The 15,465-nt window shown below is 40.5% G+C and overlaps 1 protein-coding gene across 3 annotated transcripts in view; it reads left to right on the top strand.

Annotated features, from left to right (window-relative positions):
* Positions 1 to 9,287, top strand: part of STOX2 (storkhead box 2) — a 71,442-nt gene extending 62,155 nt beyond the window's left edge. For all 3 annotated transcript variants that reach the window (XM_059470065.1, XM_059470067.1, XM_059470066.1), the window contains one exon: positions 3,540 to 9,287. In XM_059470065.1, the coding sequence (XP_059326048.1) occupies positions 3,540 to 3,735 (196 nt within the window). In that variant the 3' untranslated portion in view covers positions 3,736 to 9,287. The remainder of the gene's footprint in view (positions 1 to 3,539) is intronic.
* Positions 9,288 to 15,465: the final 6,178 nt, after the last annotated feature.

The raw sequence follows: 15,465 nt of genomic DNA, 5'->3' as shown, positions 1-15,465 counted from the left end.
TGTGGGTTGTTGTTTTTTTTTTGTTTTTTTTTTCCTTGGTTTGGTTTTTGGTCACTTTTTTTTATTTTCCCCTATAAATGGTGTTCTTATTCCTCAGAAGTATGTATATTTTTTACATCAATAGCAAAGGCTCTCAGGCATGTGAAGGATGTCCTGTTCATACACAGGACTAAATTTCAATTTCAGTCGAAGTCCTGTCACTCTGGAAGAAATTCCTCTGAATTTGATGGTTACTTCCTCTTATGTTAATGACGAGAGAAATTAGAGAGCCTGATGCAGCTTGCAGTGATGTATCAAACTAGAGTGAGATTCTAATGAATGAATATTTTTTCCTGAGCAAAAATCCTGAAAAATTGAGTAAATCATACCATTAACACTGAGTCTGCTCTAAAAAAGAAGCTTGAGAAGGCTTTGAATTTATGTTATTGATAGTTCTGCAGATGCCTGACATCTTTCTCACATAGAACTGTTGTGTGAAACTGTTTGCACTTTTCTTCTTTAAATGTGATGTCTTCCAGTAGTTGAAGTGCTGTACTTGCAGTCAGTTTTTGTGGGGGAGTATGTTGTGGTGTGTGCTTCTTGCTCAGCCTGTCTCACTCCAGAGTATGAGAGTCCCCTCCAGGACAGGGTGTCAGCTGGATGAAAAATCAGTTCTTGGACTACTGTTTTGTACGCTAGCTTTCTATCAAACTTGTGTTTCTGATTAATGCAATGGTAGACATTTTCTTCCCTAATTATTTACACAAAAGCTAAAATTTCTGTTTATGTTAAACTTGGCTAGCAAGAGAACAGGATGTGGTGAACATACTGGATTTAGTGCTGCTATACCACCTTGTTTAAATCATAAAGGAAACAGATGAGCAACTTTCAATTACATTTGTGTTCCACACATCCTTTTTTGAAAATTTTTTATTAAAAATTTTAATTGTTTAATTATTAACAAATACCATTTTTTGGCAAGGTCACATAAAGTAAGCTTAAAAAAAAAAAACAAGCCAAAACATTCTATAGGGTATTTTGTTTTGGGAGACTGGCATATAGTTAGGATGTTTCAAAGCTTTTTGATAAGCTTTGCATGAAAATAATTAAATTTGGGGATTTTGCTGAGTTTGGGTCACTTCTTCACATAAGTCTCCAAAACTAAATTGAACTGAGGGTGAGTTCAGCCCTTTGGCTAAAAGTACCATGTTGTTCTTATTATCCTACCTTATAATAAAAAATGTACTCCACAGCTCTTTTCCAGGAAATACAAAGTAGCATCCAGCATCCATCTGGTAAGATTCAGCTAGGTGTGACAGTGTCCTTCAGAAGATGCCATGGGAAGAATATAAGAACAGGTTGTGCATATAGTGATGTTCCTCAAGTATATTCTTCTAGCTTCCACTGGTTATGTAACTCTGCTTCCTGAGGTGGGGTGGTATCTTATCATTCAAACTGAAGTATACAACATTGTTTGGGGAATCAAAATTACGAATTTCGTACTCTAAAAGAAAAAATAAAGTCTGATAAATTGAAAAAAGGACAGTAAAAAAAATCAGAATGAAATGGCTGCAGTTAAAGAGATTTGCAATGGTCATTTGACTTCCAAAGTATTTGTGTGCAAAATGTGTGAAGATATTAATCATCATTGGGAAGAAAAACCTCACAATTTTTCATGCATTGCTTTTATGCAAGTTATATATAGGAAATGTTAGCTGTCACTATTAATTTTATTCCTTTATTTTTAGGGCTTATATAATACTGTTGCTCCTTTGTCACCTAAAGAAAGCTAATTTTGACATTACTCTGCATGGAAAATTTTCAATGCAGTTTTTGTGTATACATGTTGTAATGGTCACTTTGTAATATCAGAGTTGAGCATGTCTGAAGATCTGGAATTGGTTGTCCCAAAAAGAATGATACAATACTAAATCATCTCTGAAAACTAAGATTTGCATCTATTTTCATTACAAAGCAGAGGGAGAGGAATTAAAAAATGAGTAAGAGAAGTGCACCATACATCATTGCAGCTCACAGGAATCATTTACTCTGTGTGTCACCCACCATAGCTCTTTGGAACTGTGGAATATAAAACAATCATTGACAGAAGAATATCAGTACCATCCATTTTGACCAGTTTAAAAGATCTATGAGAGTTCTCCTAAAAGCCTCATTGATTTTCCAGACTCAGTCAGTTTAAGATTATTTAAATCTGTCCTGATGACTAGGAACAGTGTTTCACTTCCCTTATGCCATGCACTCCCCTGCCACATTTAAAGCTGTGCATTCCTACTCTTCCCTTGATGCTAGGACTATTTTTTTATTTTTTCTTAGGGCTAGTATTTCACTGAGAGTGGTCCCTGATTTGTCTGGCTGCCTGCAAGGCTTAGTCAGGGAAGCAGCAGAAACATGTGGCAGGGTCAGGTCCACGCAAGGCAGGCAAGAGCTACTACCCCTTTCAGTAGCAGGTAAATTTAGGTTGACTTTAAACTGACAATGAAACTTTTGTTATTAGTATCCTCGTTTCTAGTGCTTGTTTAGTAACTGCATTCAGTCCTCTAAATCTATTCTATGAACATCTCCATAGCAAGTGGTGATGTCATTTTACAAAGAAGTAGGGGTACAGTGAAGGGTACATGACCAGGGGGCCACATGGATGTTTGAAAGCAAATCTGTTCCTGAACAGGCACACATTATTTAGAGAGCAAAAGTTATTTATTAGTGTAAAGACAGCAGAAGCAGTAGTACTGATAAAAGTACCCTTAGCATGTCATAGCTGAGCTTTGTAAAAGCTGTAGACTAAAATACAAGCTTCTCTGCATTCATAATTAGACGTATCATTAAAAGGCCTAATCTTTAAAAGTGCTAAGTGTTCTGTCACTCTTGTGGTTAAATTATATGTTAGAACTGAAGGAACATTGTCCATTTTGTGAATGAAATTGCAGCAGTAGTTGTTGTCCAAGGCAAGATCACAGTCTGGCAGTTAAGATTTCTCATTGTCTTGTTAAGTTGTGATGATCTCAGCTGCAAAGCAAAATTACAGTGTTGGGTTTAGAAGCATTGGGTTTAATGTAAGGTAAAACTTTTATTTAATATTTTGTGTACAAAAACATAGGTAGAAGAGGAGACAACAGAAGATACTGTGTTATATGATTGCTGTCCTAACTCTGCCTAGTCACAGAATTGATTTGATGAAGCTACTTTGTGCAAAACTACATCAGCTAGGAAAAAAAACTAGTAAATTCCAAGTGCAAGATGGAAGCTATTTCCTTGAGTGAAAAATCCAGATGCTTGATACTGGTTCAGCTTATGGTCTGTGTGACAGTTTGAGCTGTGCTTAGTGCTATACCTGTGTTATGGTATGATGATTGCTGAGCACCTCTGGGACACATTTTGGGAGTAACATGTGTGTACTGTCAAAATGAGACGTTTCATTGATGTGACATTACATACAAACACAGGAAACCCATTATAAAACCCTGTTCTCCTTTCCTGTCTGGTCCATAGGTATATATGCATGTCATATATGAGTGTGTATATATATTTCTTTTCCGTTCCAGTACTCGTGAGAGCCTGGCATCCAACACTTCAAGTATTGTTGAAAGCAACAGACGCCAGAACCCCGCTCTGAGCCCTGCACACGGCGGCGCAGGCCCCACGTTCAGCTTCCGAGCCACTGCAGACCCGCCCACGAGCGAGGCTGAGAAACTGCAGAAACCTGGTAACTGCCTGCAAGCTTCTGTCACTAGTGTCTGATAGTCAGCCTGCCTCAGATCGTCTGTCTCATCCTATACAGCAAAGTTTACCACACTGGGACTGATGTTTACATCTTTGGGGAAAAATAAAGCAAGCATCTCAACCACAGTTTTAGTGTTCACTTAAACTGTGCTGCTATGTAGACTAGGGGCAACAAAGAAGTCTTTATTTCAAGGTATTGCTTTTCACATTTGCGGCTCTGTAGCAACAGAATAGCAGTAGGGATAATATGTACACTTTTTGCTTCACTTAATTGTAACTGAGCACATATATGAAAGTCTAGACACTGTAAGTGTAATCTGCATTTTCAATGTCCATGCAGTTGCCAACTTCATTTAAAAAATGCCACAGATGTGTGATGCCCCTGGTCAGAGGCTAAACTCTGCTGCAGAGTTCATCATTTTTTTCTTCAAAAACTGAGCCACTGCTGAAAGTAACCAGCCAGGATCACCATGAGGAAAAACAATGCCAAACATGACAAGTCATGACCTCAGCTCTATATGTGAATTATTAATACTAATCGGTCATTTTCACTGTGCATTTTTGTGACACAATTTTACAAATACCTAGTTAAGCGAGTAAAAGGAGGTTTGGGGTTTGTTTTGATTTGCTTTTTTTCTAGGTATGGAGGGTGGGAAGGGAGGCAGCTCCTCCTTTTGTTTCAAAAATACGGGAGATGTTTACTAAATGAGACCTGCTACTTGACCTTCCATAGTCACCTGTGAGGAGGTGGGCCTTTGCAGAGTGGGGGGAGTGGGGAGGGAAGGGAAAGATGTAACTGTCATGGAGCCACAATGTGGAGTGACACGAAATATATTAAATGTCTTCAGTATAATTCACTTATTTTAAAAAGATAATCTAATTCTTGTGTCACTTCTGGTATTGCAACTTGCCATTAATATAGAAATCAGGATAACTAATTTCTTGGGACAAAAATATCCTTTATGATATAAATGACAAGTATGGCCTGAAGAATTGATTTCTTTCTAGTGGAAGGACATAAATCTATTTTATGTAGCTTATTAAATAGAGTGCCTAAATTAGGCTATTAAAATAGCATACAGTGTAATGATTATCAGAGAACAAAATTTAGAGAATTATAAACTTCCGGCCTTTTTATTCAGTGGATGTTATTTGCAATTTACCATTTTATGGACATGTCTGGTTTCTAGAAATTCAATGTGTCCACTTGGTTTGCAGTAGAAATCTGAGTCCTGCAGGCACAGTACATCCTAATTGCTCTCCCTAAACTGTTACTCCAATGTAATTAGTACTATGCTAATTACTGCAGAGTAAATTCTACAGATAGTTAAACTCCAAGAGTAATTTTAGGTATAGGGTCACATTCTGCTAATGCAACCTGGTAGTGCAACAAACTGACTTTTTTTATCAGAACAGACGAATTGGTGGAATAATAACAAAGATACTAAAATGTGCAACAGCCCAAATTGTTCCATAGAAAAGGGACATTTACCCTGTCTAGCTCTTGTAGTACACAGATATGAAACCCAACTGTACATATGAAAACCCAGTATTTTCATCAGGTTCTGGTGACATTTATTACTCTGTATACAAAGTCATTTGAGCTTCACTTATGTTCTCTATTGTGATCGGAAGTCTTTACTGACAATTCAGCCTTATGTTACACCATGGGATATTGATCATTTACTTATGAAACAGCTTTCTAACTCTGGACACAATCAGTTCTGTCAAGAATACACAGCCAATGCACAGGTCTGTTTTCATTTATTTCAGTGTATAATTTCCATTTCATAGGAGCAATAAGACCTTTCAGTGCACACAAAGGAAATTATTGTGCTTTTGGTTGGTTATCAAAGTCACTTGGCCTTTAGCCTTCTGCCTTACCATACCTTCCAAGATGTGCTCTAATTACCATATAATGCTTTGCATGATGCATCTTCTTATTCGATATGTAACTCCAGCCGTACTTATTCCATGCGAACTGTAGAGTCAGAGTTCTTGTGGGGAATTGTCATATACTATGCAGTGGCTGACTGTGATTTTGTTTCTGAGATGAGCTCTGACATCAGTAGTATGTATCAATTCAGTAAATAGAAATGTTGAAATGGTAAAAAAATTTACAGTGATCATCTAAAGTACTAATGGCAGTATTAAAATGTGAAGAGCAGAAACAGGTGTCACCTTTAGAGAAATAATTGTTTGTCATAAGCTAATCAGAATTTGTACAGGCAGCTGGTTGTACAGAAGGCATAATTCCAACAAAATGTGATAGTACATACCTATAAACTGTATAGTATGTTATTTCCTAACGTTCCCAGAGACCAGCAGACAACATAAATGTCATATTAATGTTGACATGGCATTGTACCAATATTAATGTGACTCTTGGAATATGGAATGTAAACAGAAGTTTCAAATAGAAACGTTCTAATCTTGATTTTCTTTTTTCCTTTTAAAATCAACTATGGAAAATAAGAAAATTCCATCTTGAGGTTCTGGTAACAAAACCACGAGAGTGGAGCTTGAGTGCTTTATGTCACCCTAATCCTTTGATGAAATCATAGCCTTGTATTATGTGGTTGCTTATCTATCATTCTAATGTATCAATTTAAAGGTTTACAGAGTTAGATTAGGTTGAATCTGTGTTGTGTTCAACTGTAAAGGGTCAACACAAATCTGTCGGCATTTTGCACACTTAATATGTATTATTATAATACAACATGTTACTTTTATGGTAATTTTTTTTACACATATAACTACCTCCATGAATTTGATGAAATGCAGCAACATGAAAAGTGTATTGTACAAAGCAAGATTAGAAACTTTGAAGCATTAGGTCATGGCGTTCTCTTGTGTGTCAAAGCTTGCATATGAAGTCATCATGTTTCCATTGCCACAATTTCCTTCTACAATGTTAAAAAGATGGCTTTCAGATGAGTCACTTAAGACTTTGACAAGGCTGCATAATTGGGATAAAAGTGAAAGGGAGGCTGAAACCTTCCATCCTCTCCCCCAGTTACTGCTAAAATTTCTGCCTGGTAGAACTTGAAAATGTATTTGTAATTTAGCAAATTAGAAACATCTACAGTCTGTGAAATATGATTGACAGTTTGGGGTTTAACAGAAGACACTCTGGGTATTTTCTTGGCAGCCTTCAGATACTTGGGGCCCTGTTCTGCCTCCATCTTTGTCAACATTAGTACGTCATGGTTTCTCTGAACTGGCAAGGGTGTTAAAACAACTCTTCCTTTAATGATGTGCACTCTGGTCTCTAGATTGTGTGCATCTAAAACATTTGTTCCTATAGAAATTACCAACAGCCTTTCACTGACGTTGCTGGGAGCAGTATTAGGGTCCCTACTCGAGGTATGTGCCTATTGTTCAAAGAACATGGGCAAGTTTCCAAGAGAAATTAAGCTGGCTTTTGAAAAGTAGCCAGCTGCAACAAGCCACCTTTCAAGAGGGAAGAAAGAAAGATTTTTCCAAAAACCAAAGGAAGAAAGTGGCAGTTGAACCTAAGCAGATCACATTGTATACAAATCCCGATTTATAAACACCTTTCAGCAAACCCAGTACCATTATCCTGATGCAGATTAATAAACAATCATCAGTTGAGCTAATTTTGCCATTTTAACTATTTCAGTTAAAATTTAGAAGAAACCATTAGCCATTTGACTCCCAGCACCACTGTAAAATGACTGTTATATGTGAAACAACATTAACTCAACTTTAAAAATAAAAATGTATTGGAAAACAAATATTTTAATGAAAACTGTGGCCGAAGTGCTTGCCAGCAGTAGTAATTGTTAGGAAAGAGAATAAGCAAACCAGTATTCAGAGGCCATCATGAACACAGATAATACTTTGCACTTAAATCACACCTTTTTGCCTGAGGGTCTCGAAGCACTTGCCTGTGAGGTAGGCAGAGTTCACTGACCCTACTTTTTGTCGGCCCATTGGAAAAAGCAAAGGCTAAGAGTCTGCAGACTAATTTATTAACCAGTTGCTTTTTTAAAGTTACTGAAGTAAGTTAACCAAAGTGTTTAATGTTTATATTCTGAAATTATTCTTTTGACGCATTCAGTTTGTTTAAGCAAGAAACTACTTTACAGCCCTGTAGACACTCTTGGATTAGCAGTTCCAAAAACAATTTTGCAGTCATATGAGTACTGGCAGCAGTGGTTTTAGAAACAGTCATGTTAATTAAAAATTTGTTTTTCAAATACATTTTCTAGTGCTTTTCCCAAACACTTGTTCAAATTGTTGTGCTGAGAAAGCAAATAGCACTCCTAATCTGGTGTCATACCCACAGTTTACAATTCTCTTTGCTCTTCTGAAGAAAACTGTACAGTATTAGAGAGAAAAGTTCTATTTTTTACAAAATTCTTTTAAAAAAAGGCTATATATCTAAAATGTTCCCCCCAGCATAAGTAAAGTACATCATTACTGCATGCGACACATGCAGCGGACCCACCAAAAGCCAAGCTGGTGCTAGAAGAAAACGGGACTATCACATGTCTTTTATAGTGGCGCTCTAAACATTGGTTCCAGTTATGCGAGTGTGAATCTGGCATAACTCCCCTGATCTCTGAGGATCTGAGAGATGGGAATGGGTCGTTAACTCCATTGAAGCTCAGTTCTGAGCTGAGGGTTTCCGTGTTCCTCCCCCCGCCCCGAGACTCTAAAGGCAGAGACTGAGCAGAGGGCCACGCACCTGGCTTTGGCAGGGCAGCCTGGGCTGAATCCTTGCTGGAATGCACCTGGCTTTGGCAGGGCAGCCTGGGCTGAATCCTTGCTGGAATGCACCTGGCTTTGGCAGGGCAGCCTGGGCTGAATCCTTGCTGGAATGCACAGCCACCCAGCCGGGATCCAGGCCAGCTGCCAGCGTGCCCCACCTTGCGAGGGTGATTCTCCACGTGGTGCACTACCCTCACTTAGAGCCACCCAAAGGATACCCACCCAGATGTATGAAAGGGCCCTTGGAGTAATTGGCACAGATGTTACTTTTATGTGTGGAGGAGATTTTAAGTTTAAAGGGATCATAATTCTGCAGGTAATTTTCTGTGAGTGACTGAATGTGGCTGTTGCATTAGGTTTAAATGAGTTAATAAATGCAAGTGGGACTTACTGTATGTTAGAAGGGAGTTTTGCAGCCAAGACTGCCTTGTATAAATGTGTTTGCACTGAAAAAAAAAATTAAAAAATTACTTGGTCTCTGGTTGCTGTAAAGGTCATCCAAGATGGATGTTCTGTTTATATTGTATAGTATTTCATATGAAATAATTGCAGTTCATGAAATGTCTTCCCTAACGTTACTGATTTATAACAGCACATTTGTAACATGGTTTTTATTGTGTCAGTGTACCATATTGTAAATGATGATTACTTGTCATGCTTAGTATAATAATTTAAAGGAAAAAAAAGGACAGGGATTTTTGTAAGTCTATATTTGAAAGTCCCTCCATATGGTAATATTGTGTTCATGTTGTTTATGTAGTGTTGTGTGAAATATCCATTTTGGATTGTGTTACTTTTTAAGATATTAAATAACATTTGGTTATATGTTCTAAGTGGATTCTTTGCACTCATCGGTGATTTTTAGAGAGTATCCTTATATTTCCATTTAACATGCTGTTTCTCTCCCTCACTTAGGAAACCTTGCACAGCAAACCAGAAATCTCAGATAAACAAACACTGTAACAACTCACTGTGTTCCCCTATACTTTATAAAAGCTCTTTGGGCCATTAAGAGTGCAAGAGAGAAAATAACCTTTTTTCTGGCTTGGACTGGATGTGAATTTGACAACTGCAGGGAGAGTGTGATCTCCACTGAATGTGAGTGTCCAGCTGAGATGCACCCAAGCTCCAAGAAATGAGAAGTGCATTAGGACCTCCTGATGCCAAGGGCAACAGCTGTCAGGTTCCTCATTTCCTCTCCTCTCCATCCTCATAAGCCAAAGGAGGACCTGGTGCATCCAAGAGAGAGGGTTCTAGGAAGGAGTTTTTTTAACATTCTTCAAGAAAACTGATAGCTGCTATTTGGAAAGGCCCAAGTGGACAATGTAACATGCAAGTACCATTTTCCAACCTTCTGCCACCACCTGGAAGAAAGTTTGGAGGAAGTTTAGGGTCCAGGAGATTTGCCAGAGCTGTGTCATGAGAACTGCTGTTTGCCAAGGTCAGCTATGAGAATTTACAACATTTATAAGATAAGAAACAGAGCAGCATCTCTTGAAAGTAGGTGCTGTCTTAAGCACTTTGGCTTGTCACCTGCTAATGGCACATACTTATACCACACTGTTCCTAGTCTTAGCTCATTCCCCTTCATCCATCTGCTTCCACTGTAATTCATATTCATGAAATTGTGCCTTTTGAATTACAGGGGCAAAAAAATCCCAAAACCAGACAGGGTTTGGTTAGGGCTTTATGCCAGCACTAGTGCTTTGCACAGGCAAAGTCAATTTTGGGTTTTGGTAGACTCAAACTTGCAAGGCCTTTTTAGTATTATTGGAGAAGTTTGCAAGCACTATTTCCCCTCACAGAGCACTTGGTTTTATTTTCTCGCCTTATGGTGTGCTTTTATTTTAGGTGCTAAATTAGCCTAATCAGTAATTAGAAAGAAACTGCTGTTGTCCAAAGTTACCACACCGTGCACTTTAAAACTTGCTTGCAAGCCTGGCTTGAATTCTCTTTATACTTACTCTGCTGACAGGTAAACTGAAGATCTTGATCAAGTGACATCTTTTTTGTCAAACATGGTCTGTAACATACTGAAAATGTCTAGGGCCACTGCTTGGCTGAAGAAGTACTCTCTTGCTCTTAGGTCACACCTTTCTGCTGAGAGCACTGAGTAGATTTACATCCCTCAGTGTCTACAGATATCTTTCCTTGTAAGATAACTTTTTCAAAGATCTTCTCTCCAGATTTTGTCTCCATCAGCCTCTCAACTGTTTCTTTAGTCTGTTTTCCTTATAACTTACTTTCTATAATGTCCTTCTTCTATTGAATCCCCTCATCTTCTGCTTCTTTTTGACATTTACTTTCCTTCAGGTTGGGATTTTATTTCCCTACATATTACTTGACTGGAGAGTTCTTCTGGCCCATTTCTCATCCTACTCTCTCAAGACCTCATTCTAATCTTAGAGCCTGATCTTCCACTTCTCCATTACTTTCCCTTTTTCAGTTTCCCTGCTCCTCAGAAAGACCTTAGAGAAGAAAAGGTGGTCAGCTGCTTCAGGATAGGTGCAGTGCTCCTGTCAGCACTTCCCTTCAGGCCATGCTGTTGCAGTTTATAATTTTAAAAATGTTTAGGAATGTAAATATACCCCCATATTTTAGTCCTTTCTGTTCTCTTCCTCCTTTTGTCTGCTGCTCCTGGGGTTTTTTTAGAGACTATGTGCTATTCTGTCCAGCATCTCTGTGTCTCTGTGATTTGAGGGCTGAAAGAGAAGACACAAAACCCCTAACTATACTGGAACACCAGGTCACATCTGTCTTCCTCAGGGCATCAAGCAAGGCCTCAGGTAAATGCTTAAAAAAGGAATCTATTCAGCTGTGCTTTGCAGAATGGATATGAAGAAAATGGCCTCAACTTACTAGCCTGTCCTAAACTGCAGGGAAGGAGCCCATGGCTCTGACTCCTGTTCACTGTAGCTGGTACTTAAAGAGAAAAGGGTTTTGAGCAGTCAGTGATGCTGGTGCTTTGATAATTGCCCGTTGTTTTGTGTGGAGATGGCTGAGCTTGCATTTATAAGCAACTTCCTTTCATGCCCATAGGTCCTCATGTTTAGTAAAGTATTTTTAGCCCAGCTGTCACAGAAGTGATGAATGAGGACAAGGAACGGGAAATCCCAAGTACTTTTACTTAACATCTTTTTTCTTCTCTGTCATTCTAATAAGTAAATAAAACCTAACCCTGTTCTGCCAACTATGTGAAAGTAAGCAAAGACAGTAAATAAATTTACCAACATGGCTGTGCATACACTGAAATAGTTATATATTTTGGTTGGTTGCTTGCTTAGGGAAACCTGAAGCCTTTTGTTTTGAGTTCTCTCAATCTCTTCCTTCTTGTCCCTGTGCTTGTTGCTGGTAAAATTAGGCCAGTTGCTTTTTAAATACCAAAGAGGGTCACTGGCAGGAAGCTGCAAAGCAGCAGCTCCCAGTGTGTTCAGTAGTGTACGAGTAGTGAGAGGACAAGCAGGAGCCAGGGCCTCTCCTGTAAATATGGGCTTTCCTCATGCAGAGCCAGAAGGTACACCTGGCGCTTGAGATGAAGCAGGGCTGTGCTCCAGCAAGGGCTGTCCTGGGTGCCCACACACTCTGACTCTGTGCTGTGGCTCCAGTTGCAGTCTCAGCACAGATGGGCTGCACCACTTGCTGATGAAACTTCTGTACCAGAGGATGCACATCAGGAGGAGAGCCACAGCACTACAGCCTTTTTGGGTCCTGTCAGCTGGGTTTTGGAAAATGAGGACCTAAGTAATTAACTTAACAGGGCAGCTTGTGCCCTGGAAGGGTTTGAATGCAAACCCCACCCATGAGCCATGTACCTGGGTCTCCACCATGCACACACTGAGCATGTACCACTGTGCAGTGACTGCCAGCGGCCATCAGGGCTACAGACTTATGGACTCAGAAGTGCAAACCTTTGGGGTAGGTGTGCCTTAGGATTATGGGTAGTGACAGGGACAAGGGCAGGAGAGAGGGACATTTGACTTGCTGGTTATGGCAGATGGTAGATGTCCCTGCCTCCACAGTGAGGTCTCCCCCTTCCCTCTGCACCGATGCTCCTTGCTCAGTAGCCTTGAACCAAATCCCCAGTCTCAGCTTCCTCCCTGAAGGGCTGTGGGGCCCCAGCCCCTTGCTGCCACTCACCCCCCTCATTAATTAAAATTAATTAATGCTGAGGGAGAGGCTCTTCTCTGTCCAGTTTAGTGCAAGCCTCTGGCTTGAGCCCAAGGTGAAGCTTTCAGAGCAGCCCTATTGTACATCCAGCTGCTGCAGTTTAATGTGCTTCTTTGTGACACAAGCTGATGGTGACTTTAAGATACTTGTAACTGGTCCAGCTGTAAAACTCACCTAAAGCATGACCCTGGCACAGCTCACTAAAACAGTAACCACCTAGGTTTTTTCCCCTCTTTTTTAACCTGGACAAAGCAGTGTGTTTTTTTCCTTTTCTTCTAAAGGAGTGCTGAAAATTCCTAGGGCACTCTGTGTTGAGGCAGAGGTCAGATGAAGTCTGTGGCACAAGTGTCAGGGCAGGCAGGAGGAGAGGCGCAGGAACTATTTTGTCCATCATGATGCAAGTGCACAAGGCCACTCTGGTGACCAGCCTGAGGAACAGAGGTGCCAAGTCCACAGAGGGACCCCAGCTGGAGCCCTCTCCACTTGCCGTGCCTGGTGGGTGAGGAAGACACCTCCAGCCCATGAAGTAGAAAGGGAAACCTAAAAAACTCCTCAGCTCTATTGTTCTGCTGTCCCATGGCTCCTGTGCCTGGCAGGCTGGCAGCTCCCCAGAGTCCTCCCAGCATCATAGACTGTGTCCCATCTAGTCTAGATGGGACTAGTGTCCCATCTTTTCCCCAATTACTTCTTACTTACAAAGAAAGTTATTCTATCTTGTAACCACAGTGCTTTATTTGTAAGTAGGTGCCAGTGGACCCTGGAGATTTGTTATTAATTCATGATGAAGAAACTCAGGAGTCCTCAGACCTAAGGCAGGCAACATATTTATTGCTCCTCCTTAAAGTTAGACCCCTTTGCCCTTATGGTTTTATTGTTATCTATAACCCAATATCAAGAGACAATTACCTCTCATGCTTTGCTGTTAGGAGCAAACAAGTTTCACCAAATCACAGGAAAAAAAAAAGGGAGAAACTCACTCATTTTTGCACACAGAAGTAAGGAATAAAATCCTGGAAAGCGAAAGCTTTACAGAATGACAAACAGCTTTGAAAGGCTCCTTCAATGCATTTAAAACACTTGCTGGGAGATGGGTGGACCTTTTTTGATCCAGAAACTAATGAAAGACTATTGCCTTAATATATTTAGACCATTGCAGTTTCAGAATGTTTGTCTTTCTAAAAAGTAGTTGCTTGGGATGTTGTGGAAGAGGAAACTGCCTTTTTTGACACTAGATTAGTAGCAGGTCGTCAGGTCCAGTCCGTTGAGACCACCAGGTTCTCAGGACAGAGAAAAGCAAGGGAGTTAGTCTCACCTGCCAGCCTCTTTTTTCCCCCCTTTTTTTTTTGTCTTTCTTTCTTTCTTGGTAAAAATAAAAATAATAGTATAATCTCTAGACTATATTGGCATGTACTATGTGAATTCTGTGTCTCCTGGCTGCTGCCTTGTGCCATGGATAATGCAGTCAGGGGTGCAACTCTGGTATGGGTCTCCATGAACAGACGGGTCAGCAGACAGAAGGAACCAGCTTCTGCCCAGATTTCTTCCAAATTGGGATCTCTGCAACTCAAGGGGAAGAGAAGGAGGGTGGATACTGTTCTCCATAAGGAAGATGAAGGAATTGGAATATCAGGGCTAAAATCCTGAGAGAGTTCACCAAATAAAGAGGAAAACTTGAGGACAGAGGAATGTGAGGATGTACTTCAGTAGCAGGGGATTCACAGTTAGGACCAGCAGCTGGAGAAGGAATGTCAGTTCAAGACAGAAGAAAAAATTCTTTGCATTATTGGGAGGCTGGAGGATCCTGAACTCCCAAAAGCCAGCTGAGGTGGGGAACTACATGTACCTGCCTTCATGGTTTATACAGACTTAAAATAAATAGGAACTGATACTGGAATGTTCTGAGGTGTCTGTGGTGGTACTGTAAGCATTGGTGTCCCTGAGTGATGCCCAGCTGGGGCCAGGAGATACTGCAGCCACTGAGGGCAGCAGAGGTTGGCTTTCCTGGAGGTGCCCTGTTTGTAGGCAGAGTGGGGTCCTGGAAAAGCCCTGTGGGAAGGGATGGAGAGAGATCCTGGTAGGAACCATCTGGCAGTCCTGCCATGTGGACTCCTCCTCTCTGCTGCTCAGGTGCAGTGGCCCTCCTCACTCCTGGTTAACTCCTGGCCTGAAGAACAACTTGCCACCCTTCACCCAGTAGGTAGGAACTAGGCACATCTTACAAACCTGGTGAGGTATTCCCCTCTGCTCAGGCAAACCTCTAAAGCACAAGTCATAATTGCTTGTCTCAACCTATCAGCCTCCCCCTTCTCATGTGTGCAGGAGGTTTCTGCTCATGAAAGTTTTGGTCACCCTCAAGGCACCCACATTTGTCTTAGAATAAAATCTTCTCCCTTTTCCCCCCATTCTTATCATACATGCAATAGTTTGCTGTTCATTCCCTTGCAAGGCCTGCAAAGTGTCTCCAAACTTATTTTGTGTCCAAAAAACCATCTCCTCTCTCCAGCAGAAGGTCTGTGGTGCATCCCAGATGTTTGCACATGGCTGCAGTCACCAGTCACCACAGATTACAGGAGGAAAATGGATGAGCACCAAACAATTTCTTCTCCTCTTGTCCCTTCTTAGAGGCTGGGAAGTTGTTTTGTTTGCTCTGTTTGCTGTGCTGGTACATGAAACTTTTAAAACATCACTTGAAAGCTTCTCCATTTCTATCTGTGATTGCCAGGGGAAGTGGAAGGGGGATGCAGAACAGGTTCAGATAATTCTATAAGATTCATCTTATATCTTCTCTTTGTTTACCCATTGCCAGTTCCAAATTCGCCCATTACCATCCCTTCAAAGAGAGGA

This window comes from Ammospiza nelsoni, chromosome 4 (assembly GCF_027579445.1).
Source record: "Ammospiza nelsoni isolate bAmmNel1 chromosome 4, bAmmNel1.pri, whole genome shotgun sequence".
Classification (NCBI taxonomy): Eukaryota; Metazoa; Chordata; class Aves; order Passeriformes; family Passerellidae; genus Ammospiza; species Ammospiza nelsoni.
The sequence above is the reverse complement of the archived record's forward strand: the minus strand, read 5'-3'. Positions and strand labels throughout refer to the sequence as shown.